The following is a 19,488-nucleotide window of genomic DNA, read 5'->3' as shown; positions in this document are numbered from 1 at the left end:
CTATAAAATTAAACTCATTAATCAATACGAAAGGACCTATTTTTATGCTTTTATTTTCCTACAGACGAAAGTATTTCTTTACCTAAATACGTCTACAAATAGGTCTAAAATAACACCAACCTAGGCGCAGCTCAAAATACAAACATGAACTAGAATTTGACTTGCATTCCTCCAATGCAAACTTCTGCAACAGCGTCAAGATATTAAATAAAACAAAATAACAACCATGACACCATATGAAGGCAATGAACTGCGCAGCTCATTAAACCAGACCAAAAAAATGTATGGGTTACCAGCCCATATATTTGTGTATTTTGCAACCACAAAAAAAAAAAAAAAATGTTGAATTCTATATCGCCTCGTCACAAGGACAAAGTAAGTGAAAGCTCCCAAATGTTACGACATAAAGGTATAAATAAAAATGCGTACTAATTTTCTTGATTTTTCATTCTACTAGCGTAGAAACAGTTATGGTTATCATTTTTGCAACTGGGGTTTTGCTCTTCTATAACAGGGCTGGGGCCAGAACAAAGCTATCGATCAACTTGATACAGATGGTGGTGGGTTTTGTTCTACTACAACAGATGGTGCATCTTGTTCTGGTTCAACAGGGACACATGGTCTCCAAACTGTTTCCTTCCCAACATCCATAAGTGCAATGCCTTTTGCAGTCAAATCAGCCCTGATCTGATCACTTCTTGAAAAATCCTTGTTTTTCCTTGCCATTGCTCTTTCCTCAATAAGCCCCAGCACATCCTGCTCTGTTAGTTCAGCCCTCTTCAACGCCTTCTCTTTTAGCTGCTGCAAAACCTGCCCAATTGAAAAGGTACTCTTGTTGGAAATTTTCAACCAAGAAAAAAATAAAATCAAATGTTTAAAATCATTTTTGGAAGAATTAGGAAACCTCACCTCAGAATAAGTGCAAGGGGGAAGTAGCCCCAAGATTTTCAGAACTAACTTGGCTTCTTTCTCTATTTCAGTAAGGGATTGAATCAATGATAGTTGTTGCTTTTGTTGTTTCTTCTGGCAAAAATCAAGGAAACCAGATTTTGTTATTCCAATCGGAGATATGCGGCCAGATGTGCACAAAAAAAAGCATGGTGAGATGATAAAAGGCATCTTAAATGGGTTGGAAGCACATAAATAGTACCTTGAGCATGCTTAAAGAACTGTTTATGAACTTCAAGGCTTCTTGGAAAGCACCAATCAAGATATGCGAGGTGCTTAAATCATCTGACATTTTAGTCTCAAACTCTTCACGTAGTTTATTGATGCATTTTTGGGCATCAGCAGAAATTCCAACCTTCTTGACATTCAGTCCCACACCCTCCTTCATGCTTCCATCTTGAAACAATGACAAGGCATCCTCACAATCTTGCAATGTCTACAATCACAGCAGTTAATATATTTTCCCGGGGGTATGAATGCAAATGAAATCAAACTGCGAGTATGCAAGCTTGTGGATGCAACCATTGCGTGCTTGTATCAGTGAAACTAAAGCATCATAACATATAGAAACATGAAAAATTCAATTCAAATGATTTTACAATATAATTCATGCATTTAGAATGATATAGAGTAACAGAATTCATTGGATTTTATTATTTGGAATCATAAAAAATTAAAATCATTATGCTTAGGGCCCATTTGAATCACACACTAAAATTAGAATAGAGCGGAATCGGAAATTTTCATTTGTATTTGATTCACTAGGAAATCGAAGTCTAATTCATTTTCAAGGTGTTTGATTTACATATATAAGCTGCGGAATCGGAATCGGAATCAAACTTATTTTGTACTTGAATGAAAATTAACTTAAAATTCCTTTTTTATATTTTTACTTTTTAATTTTAATTATTATATGACAATATAAAAACAATATTTTTTATATTTTTTAATTTGAACTAATTATAATTATAATTTTTCAATTTTATTTAATTACAAGTAAAAATAAAAATAATATATTTTATCTTTTTTACTTTAAGTAATTAAAGTTAATTATATTCAAAATTTTTTATTTTTATTAATTATATGAAAATGTAAAAATTATATTTTTACCATGTTTCATTCTAATTAGGTATAATTCATTATAATTTTAATTTTTAATTTTAATTATTTATATGAAACTACAAAAATAATAGTTTTTTATTTTAATTAATAAGATTATTTTAATATTATTATTATTATTATTACATTTATCATTATAATGATTTTAGTTATTATAATTTTTTAATTACTATAATTGTAATTATAATTTCTATTTTTATTTTTAATTAATTATTTGAATATAAAAATATTATGTTTTATATTTTTATTTTAATTAATGATATGAAAATATAAAAATTGAAACATCTCAATAAGTACATGAGCAAGATTGGCCATTTAGCCTTTAACAAAATAATTATTCCAATTCCTTTGTTTTAATTTCCAAGTTGAAAAGGGTAATGGTAATTCCCTTAATTGCAAAAATCGAGTTTCCCAATTTGTGAGAATCAAAATGAAAAAAAAAAAAAAGAAAAAAGGAGTTTCCAAAACACCCACAAAGGGGATCATTTTCGTTTCATTCTCACTCTTAGATCAGTTTTTGGTGAACCAAACAAGCTTTAATTTCAATAGTGGGCCCCATGAAATGAATTAGATCGTTGTAAATGCATGACATTTTTGGCGCGATTTACATATCTTTTAAAATTAAACAGAAAGTTGAAAGAATTAAGTTCTAGAATCATGTACTTTCTAAACAAGAAAATTATCCAAATAGATAAGTTAACTAACTCATCAGTTCAGGTCTAACTTCTAGTTCATGAGCTCAAGGAAATAACCACTTGTAAATTCAATATCCATATGAATTTAAACACACCCCACTTCTGTACAAAAACGTGTATCTTTAAAGCATTTGCAAATGATCATACTTCACACAGGTGCTATACATTGATTGGCTAAGAGAGTAATTGGTTTGACTTATAAGTTAGTCAGAACTACTTATAAGTATAAAGTCATAGGTAAAATAATATTTGGTTTGACTTATACGCTAAAAATATTACTTAAAATAAATCAAAAATCATAAATATTATGTTTGATTTGGCTTATAAATTAAAAAAACTACTTATAATATTAATATCTCATAATTAGACACTGCGAAATCTAATACCATGAAAACTATAAAAAAAAAAAAAAATTATATCACTATTAATGCTATTAAATACATATCTCTATATATAACTAAACAGACATTTATCAATTGATCAGACATATGGTTATATCATTTTGTGTTGGTAAAGTTCATAACTTAAAATAGCTACATCAGAGTTTTAAAAGTAGATAAAAATTTGAATACACAACATGCTTTTTTCGTCTCAACTAATTTTAAATCTTATCAAAAAGAGATTTCAATAATCAGATTTATGAGGAGAAATGTAAACAAATAAATACAAAAGAATATTTGGAAAAAAAAAAGAAGTCAATTGATCCCCAATTCCCTGGAGTACACTAGCCTGTTGCCCCCTAATTTTGCTTATCTATTTATTCTAAAACTAATCTTTGATCGAATAAAAGACTATTATCCTAATAAATTTTTAGGAATACCAACACTACCCTCCTTTTAACAAACTATCAACTACTTGAAAATAACATATACTGATGCGTCCCACATCAGTTCTGCAGAGAGATCTTGGTTGTTATATATACGAGTTTGCAAATCACCCCTTGTGAGATAACTTTTGAGGTTGAGGGAGGCAAATTCATATAATTAGGTATCAGAGCCTCACTCTATATGGGTCAGTAGGCCATGTGCAAAGGTTTCCTGACGTTCTTCGAGAGAAGTCGAAATAAACGAGTCATGACCCCGGTTACTGCACGAGGATGTTCATTCTAAAAGGATCGGAAATAATGCGTCCCACATCGGTTTTACATGGAAGTCTTGGGTGTTATATATATATAGGCTTGTAAACCTCCCCTTGTGAGCTAACTTTTGAGATGAAGTTAGACAGATTCATATCATTTGGTATCAGAGTCTCACAATGTATGGGTTGGTGGGCCATATATAAAGGTTTCCTAACGTTTATAAATAATGCGTCCCACATCGGTTTTATATGGAAGTCTTGGGTGTTATATATATATAGGCTTGTAAACCTCCCCTTGCGAGCTAACTTTTGAGATGGAGTTAGACAGGTTCATATCATTTGGTATCAGAGTCTCACAATGTATGGGTTGGTGGGCCATATATAAAGGTTTCCTAACGTTATTCAGGAGAGGTCAGGATGAACAAGTCAAAACCGTGGTTGCTTTACGAGAAAGGAATCAAGAATAATGCGTCTCAAATTGATTCTGCAGGGAGGTTTTGGGTGTTATATATATGTGTTTACAAACCACCTCTTGTGAGCTAATTTTTGAGGTGAAGTTACACAGGTTCATATCACATACCCTTTTTGGTAATTTTAACAGATTAAATTACATTTAAACACCTATTAACCAAACACTTAAAATACTTAAAAGTAGCTTTTAAATAGTTTTACTTGACACTCAAATATTTATTTTTAAATTAACTTATAACTTAAAAGTATATTTTAAATCAAAAGTTAAAAGTACATATAGCCAAACCAAACACTCTCTAAGAGTTTGGCAAATTCTTAAATGAAAACTTTAGAGAATAAGGAAAAGCTTTAAACCTGATAAATGTAAAATATGGCATCTGATGAACTTTCCAATTGCAAAACTGTGTAATTGAGGGGAGAGCGGTAGTGTGCACTCATCAAAAAGTGTCTCAAGGCCAGTGGATGGTACCGTTCAGTAACCTACAAGAAATGAACAGGTTAAGTTTAGGGCACCTATTCATGGGTGATAGTGTTTCTTTAAGAAACAAAGAATGAAAAGGAACATAATTTGTATAACAAATTTTACCTGACGGATTGTGAAAAAGTTTCCCAAGGACTTGGACATTTTCTCATTGTTATTAGTAACGTGCCCATTATGCATCCAATAACTCACACGGCTTTCCTGGCATGCAGCAACACTCTGTGTAATCTCATTTTCATGATGAGGAAAAGCCAAATCACTTCCACCACCATGGATGTCAAACTTGACGGTTAGATAGTGAGCACTCATTGCACTGCACTCTATGTGCCATCCTGGTCTTCCAGGACCCCATGGGCTCTCCCAACTTGGCTCACCGGGTTTTGCAGCCTATAACCAGTAATGAATGTTTCACAATTCATATTGAATAGTGTCAATAGAACTATAAATTTAAGGTAATTTAGAGAGGGTTTATAGTTTCTACCTTCCATAATGCAAAATCAGCAGGATTACGTTTTCTTGTGTCAACAGCAACACGTTCACCAGCTCTAGTATTTTCAAGTTTCTGCCCAGACAATTGACCATAATTTGGGAATTTATCAACAGCAAAGAACACATCTCCTTCAACAACATATGCAAAGCCATTGTTGATGATCTGCAAAAAAAAAATAGTAAATAAATAAAAATTGCCATTTTTTTAACTACGAAGAAAAATAAATAAATCATGAGTACAATAAATAATTAAAGAAAATTTATTAAATTTGAAACCTATACGAAGCTGTCCAACTTATACAACAAATTTGAGGGCTCAAAGAGAGTTTTTCTTCTTTTCTTTTCAACAGAGGAGAGACTAGAGAGGTTATTGAATCAAACAACAGTATTCAACTGAAAGCCAAATATCAACATCAAGCCCTCAAAATATCAAACGTTTCTTAACAGGCAAAGAATTTACTTCATCACACGTCTCAACGGTACTCAGATGGTAAGCACAACTAGTAGAGCCCTCAGTAATTATCAATGAAGTAAAATTTTCTTTCCACTAGGCCTTAATCCGAAAAACAAAAGCTCACTTACAATATACATGATGGACTGATGGAATTTGAAAAGACAAAAACTAAAATTTCAATTATGCACCAAGCATTAAATACAAACCGCTATGTTCTTAAACTAAATAATAGCAAAAAAAATCACTTAAATATTTCAAACTAAATAATTTTAAATTTGGTTTCCCCTTTAAAGCTGATCTAGTTCTGTAATTTCCCACATCAACTGTAATGATTACAACGGATCAAATAGGTCACCATGCATCACCATGCACAAGCTACTCACCTCAACTTAGTAATATCTTTATAACATTATTTGTCAACTAGCAATAAATTACCATCAGGCATTGGAAAACATGAAACATCATAGAAAAAAAATGGCTTGCACATTCACAAAAGGCGAAAATAGATAAAAAAAAATTATAGTTTAAAGTTTAGATCTTTCTTATCCTTGTTGATTAATAGCAAAGTACACCGGATTTGACCATCTTTCCTTTCTTCCCCAGCATAAAGACAATCATTTAAACTCTATAATCAAGTTGTTAAGAAAGAACAAACCTGTGTGATCATGTCCTTGATCTGTTCCATGTGGTTAGTCACACGGGGCTGATGCGTAGGAAGGAGGCACTGCAGACTGTCCATGTCAACGAGATATTCCTCACAAAATCTGCTGCTTAAAGATAATGGATCCTCACCAAGCTCATTTGCTCTACGAATTATCTGCCAAAATATTTGAGAAATTCATCAATTATTCATCTTACAAATTGAGAGAAAGATGCAAACTTGAGGTTTTTGGTTAATAAACTCTAACAACAAGTTATAATTATTTTGAAAATCAAATCAATTTGAAGACTTCAAGAAGCTTATTGAAGTTCAAAACCATGTACTCAAGTGGAGATCAGATCAATCACATTCTTACCTTGTCATCAATATCTGTAAAATTTCTCACATAAGTAACTTCGTAACCTAAGTGTTGTAGATATCTGCAGAATTTCAGTAAAAATAATGTGATGGCATCAAGAACAGAAATGCTCAATGATCTTTAAAAAAGAAAAATATATATATATATATAAAATTTTAATAAAAGAAATGTCCAACCTTCATACTCGTAGTACAACATTAGAAATGAAAAAACTATAAAGTCGTGCAGGAACAACTCAGCAAAGGCTCATGACACTATCTATATCTACAAAATCCATGCAATCTAAGTTGAAAGGAGTGGATTACATCAATTCCAACTTGCAAAAAGAGTAACCATAGTCAAAACTTTAATACCAAATATATTGTTAATTTGCAATCAATCTCCAAATCTGTCAATTTCACATCATCCCTTTGGACTAACAATCAATTTTATTTCATTGACATAAATGTTATTTGAATTACTTTAATCAAGCCCACAACTTTAATTATTTATACAACTATATTGTAATATATAATCAATACAATTCCAAGTATTAGTCTGCTAGCTACTAAACCTTCGCAAAATGAAACTAAAGGATAGCAAATATACAAAAAGTATGTTTTTGCTTATATAGAAACGTACCTGAAAAGGACGTCAAAGATGACTGCAGCACGAGCATGACCGATGTGGCTTAAATCATAAGAGGTAACGCCACACACATACATGCGTACTTTACCAGGGACTAAGGGCTTGAAAACCTCCATTGTCTTAGTCATTGTGTTGAATATTTTAAAATCTAACTCTTTTGCCATATCAAGTTCACTGTTTTTCTCTCCTGTGAAGGTCGATTGAAGAAGGATAAGGTATCTGCAAATAAAACCCAAACCTTAACTCCACGCAAACAGCAATAGCTATTGCATAATAGCCATGTGATCTCTGGTCTATGGTACGAAAAATTAGAAAGCCTTGAAGGCCCATGGTTTTATTTGGACTGACGTCGTATTTCAAACCAGTCTGGTTTAATAGGTTCGGTTATATTTGACTTTTTATTTTTCATTTTAATTTTCAGATTAATAGTGAACATAATTTTTATGTTAAGAAATATTATTGTATAGTATTATTGTTTAAAATGTTACTAAAAAATATTATTTTAAATATATTTATTATAAATTGAGTTTAATTTAAAAATGTTATTAAAAAATTATAAAAAATAAACTTGATAAATCATTAACATGTCCAAGAATTAAAAGGCTCACATATTGATATGATATACAAGACTAGCTAAAATAGGAAGAGGCCCACGAATTTACCTGCTCAGAAGTAATTTCTCAGCAATTCCCCGGAAAGAGAAGAAAATATTGTTTAAGCCTGCTGTACATTCAAGTTCGTCGCCCAAACAATATTGGAATGTCGCCGAAGTCTCGCCAGAGAGGACCAGTGTCGTCACCAACTATGGGACGGTTTGGAGGCAGAAAAACGAGTCAAGCGTAGACTCTCTCGTAAAATGGGCTGGCTAATGAGGAAGACCTTCTGAATGATACCTTTATATATTCCAATATGACGATTGTAGATAAATATGGACGATCAAGAGCTCATCTCTGGCAATTTAGGTCCTGTTTTATATTATTTTTATAATGATAATATAAGGAAGAAAGAGAAGAAAAACGATATCCATGAGTTTAATAATCAAGATAGGGAATGATGAATATTGGGCCAATCAACAATTATTTAATTTAAATTAAATCCATACCCACACTAATAATTTCATGTACATAAACATATTTCACAATTAATAACAAAAAAAATTGTTGGTCAATATATTTGTGCGTACATATTTTTTATTAGACCAATTAGTTGTCATCATATTCGCACACCTATACCTAATTACTTAAAAATTTTTTAATTTAGTCCCGACTTCAATTATTAATTTTTTTTAAAATTTTGTTTATCCACTCTTTTTTATTTAGGTTAATAAAAAAAATTTTAAATTACTAGAATATTGATTTATTAAATTTTTTTACTTTATTGGGTCAATTAAAACATTAATTAACAAAAAATTTTTAATTTTTTATTGGCCCATAATATCATCGTAATTTTAACTTAATTTAGTGAGTTTAGATAAATATTTATAAAAGTAATTTTATGCCACAAGTATATAGCCCATAATTTATTTTTAAAATTGATTATATGACAAATATTAAAAATTAATATTCTTAGTTCATAAATTGTGTTAGGTCATAATTTTTATGGCCCAATAAAATATTAAAAAATAATAGGGTCACTATTGTGACATTTAAATTGATTGAAAAGGTTATTAAATTACTAATATTTATTCACACATTGCCTTAAAAATTGGTCCATACTTTTTTAATTGTTATAATAGTCACTATTTTTTTTTTTTGTTGATCCAATAAAATAAAATTATTTTAAATGATTATCTAGCAATCTATATTATATATAAATGTATGAAGGGTGAGAGAATATTAGCTTTACTCAAATTGCTCTTAATTTTTACAATTAATTACAATTATATTTTTATTATTTAAATTAATTTTAAAGTTTTATAAATTTAAAATTTTAATGGTAGAGTTCATATAAGTTTAAAATTCTTAATTTTACTTATATTTAAATTTAATTAAATATAAAATTTTATAAGAAATAATTAACTAAAATAAGAAATTAAATAAATAAAAAATAATATTAATTTATCCATTATTTACAAAAATACAAAAAAAAATATTTATAGCAATAGATAAATAATGTGTCACCAATAATGCATATTAATAATAATAACCTAAAAAAATTATATATTTCTGTTGGTTGTGGCTTATCTTTCACAACCAACTCTTGGATCTGCAGTTAAGATGGAATCTCTTAATCTTTTTATTTTTATAAACAACTAATTGATCTTGATGCCCATCTAACTAAAATGTCAAATAAGCTTTAATATGGCATCCCTTATTCCTTCCTAATATTTGTTTAAAGTTAATCTACTTACGCATTGCATAATAATAATTTAAAATTTTATTTAATTTAAATTAAATGAATTTATTTATTTTTTCTAATAAAAAATTTAACTATTATATATGTATTAATATTTTATAATAAACTATTAGTCATTTCATGTGAACCAATAGCTAATAGGCAATTGATAGGATACCTATCAAATACAATTTGTATTAGAGTTATTTCTTCTCAGTTGATAGCTGATTTTATTTTATTTTTTATTTAGAACATTTTATCCTTTTAAAAAACTTATTAATTATAAATTTTTGTCTTTAAAATAATTTTTTACCAATACTTTAAAATAATTTTTTACCAATAGATTATTTAAAATTATAATAAATAATAAGCAAATATAAAATATTATAAATATAATAATTATAATGTTCATTTTTATATATGCTTAAAATATAATTATATTTTTAATATGCCGTATAATAAATTAATATTATATGTCTATTTCAATAGTAAAATAAATAATATCATATATATATATATATATATTCTTATTAGACATTTTACATGTAACATCTAGACATGGTTTTATCAAACGCTTAGGACATATCGGCAACTAACTATCAGCAACCGCTATCGGCTATCAGTTATAAGCTGTATCCAATAGCTAAACTAAACAGACCCTAAAAGAACTCAATCTCAGTCAAGTTAAACAGTGGTTTTGAGATTCTACTCTTCATTTACACAGTACACTGAAACACACAAGCAATTCTCTCCCTATTTTGCATGCAGTTAAAAAAAAATTAAAGGGTTTTCATACAACAACGCATGCAGCATAAACAAGAGTAAAAATTCAAGATTTTTAGAAGATTCACCTAAATCCAATGCATTGCACATCTAAAATAAATTTGGGTGCCTTTTACTTTCCTGCTTTTACTAGTTCCAATTCCTTTGAAATGCAGAAGTGGAACTCACTCCAGCTTTCAGTATCTCAGGTTCTAAGCTCTACCTGATCATAGCTACTCAACCATAACATCGTATTATCATATCTTAATAGGATGCAAGTATTGGTTAATTTAGCTAGCTAATTGTTAGCTAGTAGCCCTAACAGTAGATATTCCAAAGAAGAAAATAGAAGAAATAATAGAATAGAAAGAGAGAGAGAGAGAAGAGAATTTTAGAGAGATGATAGAGAATATTATTAATCAGAATTCAGAATGCCTAATACAATTCTTTCAACTCCCTTTTATAACAGATTCCCCTCCAATTCCCTAATAACTGCTCTTAACGACAACCGGCTGTCACTATTCATAGTTTCCCTCCAAAACAATTAATAACTACTCAATAAACCTTACAACCTTTCTCTCCACAATTCTAATCTGCTCTACTAGCCCAATTATATATTTCTTTCTTTATTTCTATATTTTCTCCTTCTCTACGTAACATCAATCACATTAAACTTATTTTGTTAGAATTTCAAATTCAATCCCAAATTGTCTTCCAACAGGTGTAGTGGCAACAAGTACTCTGTAGACTCATATGCCTGGTCAAAGTGACTTGGGATATTAAAAAAATGAGATCGACTGGATTTAGATTGTACATAGAATTATAGTAAAGAAAGAAAGTAAAAGAAAAGGAAGGAAAATGCAACCACTTATCCAGAGGCAAGGATTAGATGGCTGTGCGTCCAATTAAGCATCAGCAAAACTCTTCCATGCTCTTCCAGCCTCTGCCACATTTGCCAGGTATGCATGGTTGCATCCCCTTCAGAATGGCCTATTTATAATCTGGTGGTCCACTTCACCATAATCAAAACAAACTCTTATTTATTATTAACTAGACAAATCATCAAAAAGCTGGTAAGATTACTCTTTAGAATGGCTCCCCAACAATGCCTCCCATAGCACTTGTCACTCAGCTTCCCTTCCAAAAGTCTTTCAGCTCTAACAGCTCCGGTGAATAATCTCGCAGTATTCGTTGCAGACACAGTTCCTCTCCATGTTTTCCTACTCTGCTTATTTTTCCATCTTTAATACTGAGATTCTAATCTAGATACAGATTAGCAAATTGCTCTCAAATTTCCTAGCCAACCTGGCTCCAATAATAACGCTTTATTGGAATAAAATGTGATAGCTTCAAAAACTTTGCCTGAAAATAGACACAATCTTGTTCCTCTCTACTTGTTTCCTTGAATCTGATGCAACATATCAAGCTGAACGTTACCAGAAAAAACCTCTGCTTCCAAAAGTGATTCATTTTACACTTTAAGTGACAAGTAACACAAAAGACCTCTGACTCATTAAGACAAATCATATGATTAAAATCTTTCTTTCTCCAGGTAGTTATCAACACCTTGGCATTACCCTTCAATAGGAATGATAGCGGGTAGCCAACCGCAAAATATGAATTACCCAAACCTGCTTAACATCCATACTATCTATATGGATCCCAAATCCAATTATTACTACCTACATACTTCCCAAACCCATTTGTTAATCCTTTTTTTTTTTGGCTGGAAACGTATCCAACCGAACCCCTAAATAAATTCCAATCACACCATAACACACGCTAATTCATCAAATAAATCATGAAAGAAATTCATACAACCCATCATGTCTAGTTCAAGAAAATGAAATGTTTACATAACCGAAATTAGACAACTATAGTTAACAAATTAACGATCAAATTCATCATAAACACAATGATAAGTTAATAATGAATTCGTATAAAAGATGATGTTAACTATCCTTTATCACCTACTAATGTAGCTAAAGAAGTGCTTTTGCTGGTATCAATTGGGTGGGAAGGTTACTAATACTACGTGTAATGGGCGTATCAAGACCAATATTTTCACAGGGTTGAGAAACTGCAGTAACATTTTTACAAACTCTCCATACATCCGGTGCTCAAATGTTTACATCTTAAAACAACCTATAATGAATTAAAATTAATCAATTACCAATCAAGAAAACTAATTTAAGAGAAAACGTACATAGCAAACAGAGGAAGGAATCATCCATGAAACTAAACAAAAAGTATATACACATCAAAGAATTTGCAGAACATACACGAGAATTCAACAAGGACCCAGAATTTAAATAAGTAAATGCACACCAATATATCCAGAATGATGAGAATAAACAGGTACAGCAAAGCAAAAGGCCAAAATACAACCAGGACTAAGCACAAACAAAGTCAACAAACTTCTGCTACAAGGAAAATGAACCAAATACAACGTAGAGACTAACCAGGAAATGATCGAGAAGAATTGTAAAGCATAGAATCGCAGCCCAGATATGGAAAATTACCTTAAAGGACAAACATTTAAAAAATGGATAAAAGGGAAAAGTTTTAACTGATAAGGTCACCTCATCCACACTAATTTAGGACTTCTTGCGACCTCGCCTCTTTCAGTTCAACTACAACAGTTACGGTGATGGATTCAAAGTACTGAGCGACGGGAACAGTGAGGGAGAGCAATGGCTTCCAATTGGAGAAAGAAAAAGACGACGACAATGACGGAAGACGGCAGTGGTGGCTTCAAAGCGAGGTTGCAACTGGAGAACTTAGGGTTTGTAAGAGAAAATCGTGAAACAGAACTACAGCCCCCAATTTTTATCCAAGTTGTAGGAACCTTTCTCCCTGGGAAAAGTACAATTTGACCCTTGAATTTAGGATCAAAACTCAATTGAGCCCTTTAACTTTTTCTGTTTCCAATTAAAAACCAAGAATTAAGAATTTCATTAATGAAGCCTAAATTACACATTCCACCTTGTCATTAAATAACAATTAAAATATGATATAATATACACTCATAAAATAAATAAAAATATTTTTATAAAATTAAAATTAAATTCAAAATAAAAAAATAAAAAGAAAAAAAAATAATTTATAATTTAGTTTATAAAATATGACAGAAACCATAACTTAGCCTAAATTTTGGATAAATATGAGGTACCTCAATTTAGACATTGTAATGATACTTAAAACTTGTATATATATATATATATATATGAATGATTAAGTGAACCATTATTGCACTGTAGTCCCTTGTATGATCCCTAACAATGGCTAGAAGACCTGTTTGAGTGCTATGACGGCCACTATCGGATGCTGAAGGGGTATTTGCAAAGGTAGTTCTAGTATTACAAGATAAAGAAATGGGTCAAACAGCTGAGTGGAGTTTTCATTTTTGCACTCTGATGATTAAGGGGTAATAATAAGGCTTAGAGAGAGTAAATGAAGTAAAAGCAAGTTGAGGCAAGAATTAATGAGTCTAAAAATGTTATACACTTAGCGCCTGTAGGATTTATTTAGTATGGTCAGACCAATAGGGGGAGTCCATGTGTCCTCTCAGAGTAAATTGAGCATTCATATACGGTGTAGACCTTAATGTCTTTTTTGTCATACTTGTGTGAGATAGTAGTCAGTATTATATTCTGAAGTGCCAGTGGTGGTTATGTGCTTTAGGGTTACTTTGTCAAGGTCATATAGGTTTCTTGAGATTTAGGGCATTTAATGTGTTTAGTCTGTTATTTAATGCTATAAGTTCTAAAATATCCATTAATGCCTTATTTGGTTGAGGTAAGTGAGTTAGGAAACTTTAAATTTGAGAAAGTATAAAAAATTAATTTGTTTAGTTGGTAGTAAGTATTTACTTCCTAAAAAGTGAAATATCATTTTTTTCTCTATTTTCCAAATTTGTTCTTCTCCTAAGCTAGACAATTTACTGTTTGAAAAGTAGAATTATAAGAAAGTGGTTCATTTGAACCAAATAAAGCCTAAGTTGTTTAAGCTATTCAAATACATTAATTAGGTCTAAATATGTGGTTGTAATTATGGGGGTGAGCAATAAGCATCCTAGGACCCACATGATGGGCCTTGGTTTGAGCATAGTATATATATACCCTTCTATAAAAACTGACCCATCTTTCCCTATCCTTCACTTTCTCCCGTCTCTCTCTCTTTTCCCCACCCTTACCCCCATGCCCCTCAGACCCTTTCTTTCACACCTTCCACCAAGTCCTCCTCCCTTGCCTTTGAATCCACCGCTGGCTCCATCATCCACACCTCCGCTGTGTCCTTTTTTTTTTTTTTTTTTTTTCATTGTTTGGCTATTAAAGAACCACTGCACTTCTTTAACCAATTATTGGCACTTAAACATGCAGGAAATCATGTAAGATCCCAATGTAGAAGTTAATGTTTTTACTTATGAAGCAGAGGCTTTAAAAGGAAGGCTAGATAGTGGACATTATACTTTTGCCCACGACCAACCTTAAGCTTGCACACAATAACATAGTGCTTAACCATACTTTTTAATCAGTGGTTCAGGAATGGCTATAACAGCAGTAAATTAGTAACAATTCTCATTTAGTTTGACACATTATTTATATTTGTACCTTTATGGCCAAAAGAAACATCATTACTTTTTTTTGGTACTAACTTGGATCTAGTTACTTCCTTGCCCTTACCCTTTCTTTGCTTGTGATATAAATCAAAGCAAAAATCTGCATTGATTTTGTTATATTCAATTCTTAAAATTTATTATAATTTGTTAATGAATTAAGAAAATTATTGATGACATGAATTTTTCTTAAGATTTGTTCAATAATTGAAATTTTTGTTAATGGTATGTGATTTTTTGTTCTATCCATTCCTAGTTTTGGGTTTACATAGTTTAGAGAAAGAGATAGGAGGAGATAGTGGAAAAGGAAGAAGGATGAGAAAGAAAGAAAATTGTGGGTGAGCAAGATGGAGATGTAAAAAGATAGTGACAAAGAAAAGGGTGAAAGAGAAATGGATATGGAAAGAGAGGAGGATATATTGAAGGGGTGAATATGAGGAGAGGGATAGAGAAACAAGAAAGAGAGGGATGGTGGGTTAGTGGGAAAGAAAATGTGATCACAAAGTAAGTGTAAAGACTTTATTTAAGGATAAAATGATAATTTTTAGTTTTTCTTTTTTTAATCAAAATTTATGTCAAATCAATAAGAGAATTGTCATACTAGTTATTATGGGTCATAAGGACTTTTCTGTTTATTAAATTAAAATTGAAAATTTTTGTGTTATAAATTAAAATTTAAATATCATATTATTACAGTACCATAAGTTCAAATACATCTTATAAAATTTATCCCTCTATTTTCAAAGAGAAATCTCTAATCTTTTTTTTTTGTTAAAAGCATAGTTAGTCTATTAAAAATGTCATTAATGAGAGAGAAAAAAACCCAAAAAACCCCTAAATAATTAAATTCTCTCTCTCTCTCTCTCTCTCTCTCTCTCTCTCTCATCCATCTTTTTGACTCTCACTTTCTTCTGTCCGCCTCTCCATCTCTCCCTTTTTATCTCTCCCCTTGTCTTTCTCATTCTCTAAAAATTCACAAATCCAATTCAAATAAAAAAAAAATTGAACCTTAACTTGGGATTGTAAAGGAATAACATTGAAATTCAAATTAGAAAAAAAATTAAAAAAAAATTGAAATTTAATTAAATTGAATTTCTATTTAGAACAAATCTTACTTTAATTTCAAACTCTTAACCAAAAGAAAATTGAACATAAATTTTTCAATAAATGAACTGTCGAAAACAACAGAAATTAGAGCTCTAATAATTCTCACTTTAGACCTTGAATTTCACTCATGGCAAATGCGAATTTGCTTCCAACAAGTTTACAAATTCACGTCCACCTTTGGATTGTCTACTTCACTGCACACACTCCACAGCTCTCACAATTTTGGTGGCCTCAATAATTTTCTCAGTAACAATTGGCTATCCTTTTATAATAAACTATTGGCCAAGAGTCCGATTTGGACTCAACTTCCTAATGAATTTCGCCAAAATTCAATCCCAAAAAGTCCATATTTACAATTTTAGGTACTTGTGCATATTACTCAAATAAGTGAACCAATAGCTAATAGGCAACTGATAAGATACCAACACATCCAATTTTAGTTTATGTGTTGAATGGGTTAATCCCATATAGTACAAGAATGTAAGTTAAGAGTACAAACCATCTTGAATCGCGCGCCCGGGGGGGGGGGGCAAGCGGTGTGAGTAACGGATCCATTCGGCGTTTTGACTTCCTGCCGTCCTTTTGCTCGGCGGGGGGCAGTTCGTTGGGTGGATCACTGCTCAGTGAATGTGGCGGCGCATGAGCGTTTGTTTGGTCATTTGGGTTGGCAGGCTCTTTGCTAAAGCATTGAACTGTTGGCTCTTGATCCCCTTCACTTGAGGCCTGAGAGCGGATTGCACCTCAGTGAGGTAATTCAGTTCCTGTGTTGCATACCCATAGAAGCAGAATTTAAAAGTTATGCTGTCCCTTTTCACTTTGTGCCCCTTCTGGGGTGCGAGGTGAATGTCGTAGCGGTATCTGTGCTCCAAGCATGCCTCACTAGCTGTCGTGGCCCACGGAATGTCACTATGCTCTCGGATACAGAATGTGATGCAGGCAGAGGGGTGTCAACTCCCTCTATTAGCCCAAATGCCCAATCGGTAACAGAATGACTGATGCGCCTGTATCTGACCCTCGCCTTGCCAAGGCTTTATACGGGAGATGGTGTTGCGAAAGAATGCTACCTGGTTGATCCTGCCAGTAGTCATATGCTTGTCTCAAAGATTAAGCCATGCATGTGTAAGTATAAACTAATTCAGACTATGAAACTGTGAATGACTCATTAAATCAGTTATAGTTTGTTTGATGGTATCTGTTACTCGGATAACCGCAGTAATTCTAGAGTTAATACGTGCAACAAACCCCAACTTATGGAAATAATTAAAAATTTTGGGATTATATGCATTATTATGATCTATATGACTTTATATTAATAAGAGTAAACTATATATAGAAGTTATCTTGTGTCACTGGTTTAGCCTACTTATCACATAAGTGCCCACCATGTTTGTTATATGGCATGAGACTCACCATTCCATCCCATTAGTATCTCATACTAATCTATGGAAATAAACATAAGTGATAATCTTTCTGAATAAGTCATGCCCAATGAAGTATCCAAGATTGTGAATTAAATTTATAATCCTTGTACTATAATGTTCTATCACTCATATGCTTAGTAACTTAAGAATAGAACATCTAACAAAATATTTAAGGACCTTTTAAATTAAATTCAAACCATTTGAATATAAATAAAAAGAATAATTTCCATTAAATAAAAATAAACTATTTACATGATACAGTATAATGATATGCTCTAAGACATACTACTAACAAATCTCCCACTTACACTAAAGCCATTCTTTACAAAATCTAAGACCCATCTTCTCAAGATGCCAGTCCAACTGGTTTTGTGTGATAGCTTTGGTTAAGGGATCAACTGGATTATCAGCCAAAACTATTTTCTGCATGGCTATATCACCTCTCCCAACTATTTATCTAATAATATAGCAGTGCCTTTCTATGTGTTTAGATTTCTGATGAGACCAGGGTTCCTTTGCTTATATGACAATATCATTATTATCACAATGTAGGATCAAGCTGTTGGTTGTGCTTATCTTTCACAACCAACTCTTGGAAAGGTGAGAAAATTTTCAATATTATATTATTAAACATTGCATTGTTAAACATCATAAATCTGAAACCTGTAACACATTTCTATAAGAATTGACCTGGAGATTTGATAAGGTACAATCGCTGTGAAGCAATAAACTTGAGATATATGTTGTGGCTACTTACAGGGTTGCTATCAACATGGCTCGAATTTTCGCTCTAAGATCATTAGAAACTTCAGTGGACTCAGAATGCTGAGATGAGGCCCTCACCTCTTGGTATGATTTTGATATATTCACAGAAGCTTCTCTGCTAGCGCCATCACAACCCTCACTAACTTTCGACTAATCTGATTTTGTAATGATCTCTCCTTCCTCCAAATCTGTTTCTCTTTCTGTGTTAGAGCTCTTTCTATGTTTTACAGATTTGGATCGACGCTGACTCTTATCATTGGAGGAGCTACCATGCTTATGCTGATGTCGAGAGTTTTGATGCTCATCATCAGAATCATGCCTGTGACCATGTCAGGAGTATATATACTCATCAGATGAGCTATCGTGCTTGCACCTACGCCGAGAGTGTCTGTACTTATCATCAGGGGAGCTGTCATGCCCATGCTTCCTTCTAGAGTGTCTATGCTCATCATCTGAGGAGTTATCTTGCTTGTGTTTATGTGTAGAATGCCTATACCCATCTTCAGAAAGAGCTATCTTGCTTGTGCTAATGTTCATCCAAGGAGCTACTGCTCTTGTGTCGATGTTGAGATTCTCCATCCTGAAAAGAGGAATGTCTTTTCCTGTGCTTATATCTGTCCTTGCTGCGATGGGAAGAGCGATGAGAAGACCTCTTTTTCCTTGAATGCTTGTGATCCCTATTATCCTTCAATTCCTCCTCTTCTTCATTTTCATCTTCAACCCTTTTAGATCATAAATCCAAGAGCTGACCAATTGTAGGATCAAGCGCTTCCTACTATGCCAAAAGCTTAAGCTGTTAGCAGAGGCGTAACTTTATTTCCTTACTGCATAATAATTAGCGCCACATGCCAAATGTGACTTGGCCCACTAGGCCTCTACCACGGCAGAGATGCTGGACCAACCCAACAACTGCTTTCCTTAATGAATACATAGAGAAAAATATTTTCATAGAACAACCTAGGGGTTTTGAATCCAAGGATGGTTATAAAGTATGCAAGCTTAAATGATCCATTTATGTTATGAAACAAGCTTTGAGGAGTTGGAATATCCATTTTGATAAAGCCACTAAATCTTTTAGTTTTATTAAAAATAAAGATGTGC

At 32.1% G+C, this 19,488-nt stretch overlaps 1 protein-coding gene across 6 annotated transcripts; it reads right to left on the bottom strand.

Moving 5' to 3' along the window:
- Positions 1–237: 237 nt before the first annotated feature.
- LOC110647478 (cysteine--tRNA ligase 2, cytoplasmic) lies at positions 238–13,299 on the bottom strand. 6 transcript variants are annotated; one of them, XM_021801327.2, is made up of 12 exons: positions 11,560–11,901; positions 11,342–11,477; positions 8,043–8,345; positions 7,375–7,599; positions 6,751–6,814; positions 6,390–6,551; positions 5,273–5,443; positions 4,897–5,178; positions 4,665–4,790; positions 1,151–1,384; positions 910–1,023; positions 238–810 (listed from the first exon to the last, which is right to left on the bottom strand). In XM_021801327.2, the coding sequence occupies exons 4-12, from the start codon at positions 7,542–7,544 to the stop codon at positions 541–543; spliced, it is 1,593 nt and encodes a 530-aa protein (XP_021657019.1). In that variant the 5' UTR covers positions 7,545–7,599; positions 8,043–8,345; positions 11,342–11,477; positions 11,560–11,901; the 3' UTR covers positions 238–540. The 6 variants fall into 6 exon arrangements, with proteins under 6 accessions (XP_021657019.1, XP_021657024.1, XP_021657018.1 ...); XM_021801332.2 differs by lacking the exons at positions 11,342–11,477; positions 11,560–11,901 and adding an exon at positions 13,059–13,299 and having other exon boundaries at positions 910–1,020; XM_021801326.2 differs by lacking the exons at positions 11,342–11,477; positions 11,560–11,901 and adding an exon at positions 13,059–13,298.
- Positions 13,300–19,488: the final 6,189 nt, after the last annotated feature.

The sequence above is a fragment of the Hevea brasiliensis genome, chromosome 13 (genome assembly GCF_030052815.1).
Source record: "Hevea brasiliensis isolate MT/VB/25A 57/8 chromosome 13, ASM3005281v1, whole genome shotgun sequence".
NCBI lineage: Eukaryota > Viridiplantae > Streptophyta > Magnoliopsida > Malpighiales > Euphorbiaceae > Hevea > Hevea brasiliensis.
Note: the sequence above shows the minus strand (reverse complement) of the source record. Positions and strands in the feature narration are given on the sequence as shown.

What these genes read in the sequence shown, in the direction of transcription:
- LOC110647478 (XM_021801326.2), bottom strand. Translation starts at nt 7,544, where the DNA reads ATGGCAAAAGAGTTAGATTTTAAAATATTCAACACAATGACTAAGACA. An exon ending in CTGATTTTGCATTATGGAAG is followed by an intron (nt 5,179 to 5,272) that starts GTAGAAACTATA and finishes TACTGGTTATAG; the next exon opens with GCTGCAAAACCCGGTGAGCC. An exon ending in CCATATTTTACATTTATCAG is followed by an intron (nt 1,385 to 4,664) that starts GTTTAAAGCTTT and finishes CTGTGATTGTAG; the next exon opens with ACATTGCAAGATTGTGAGGA.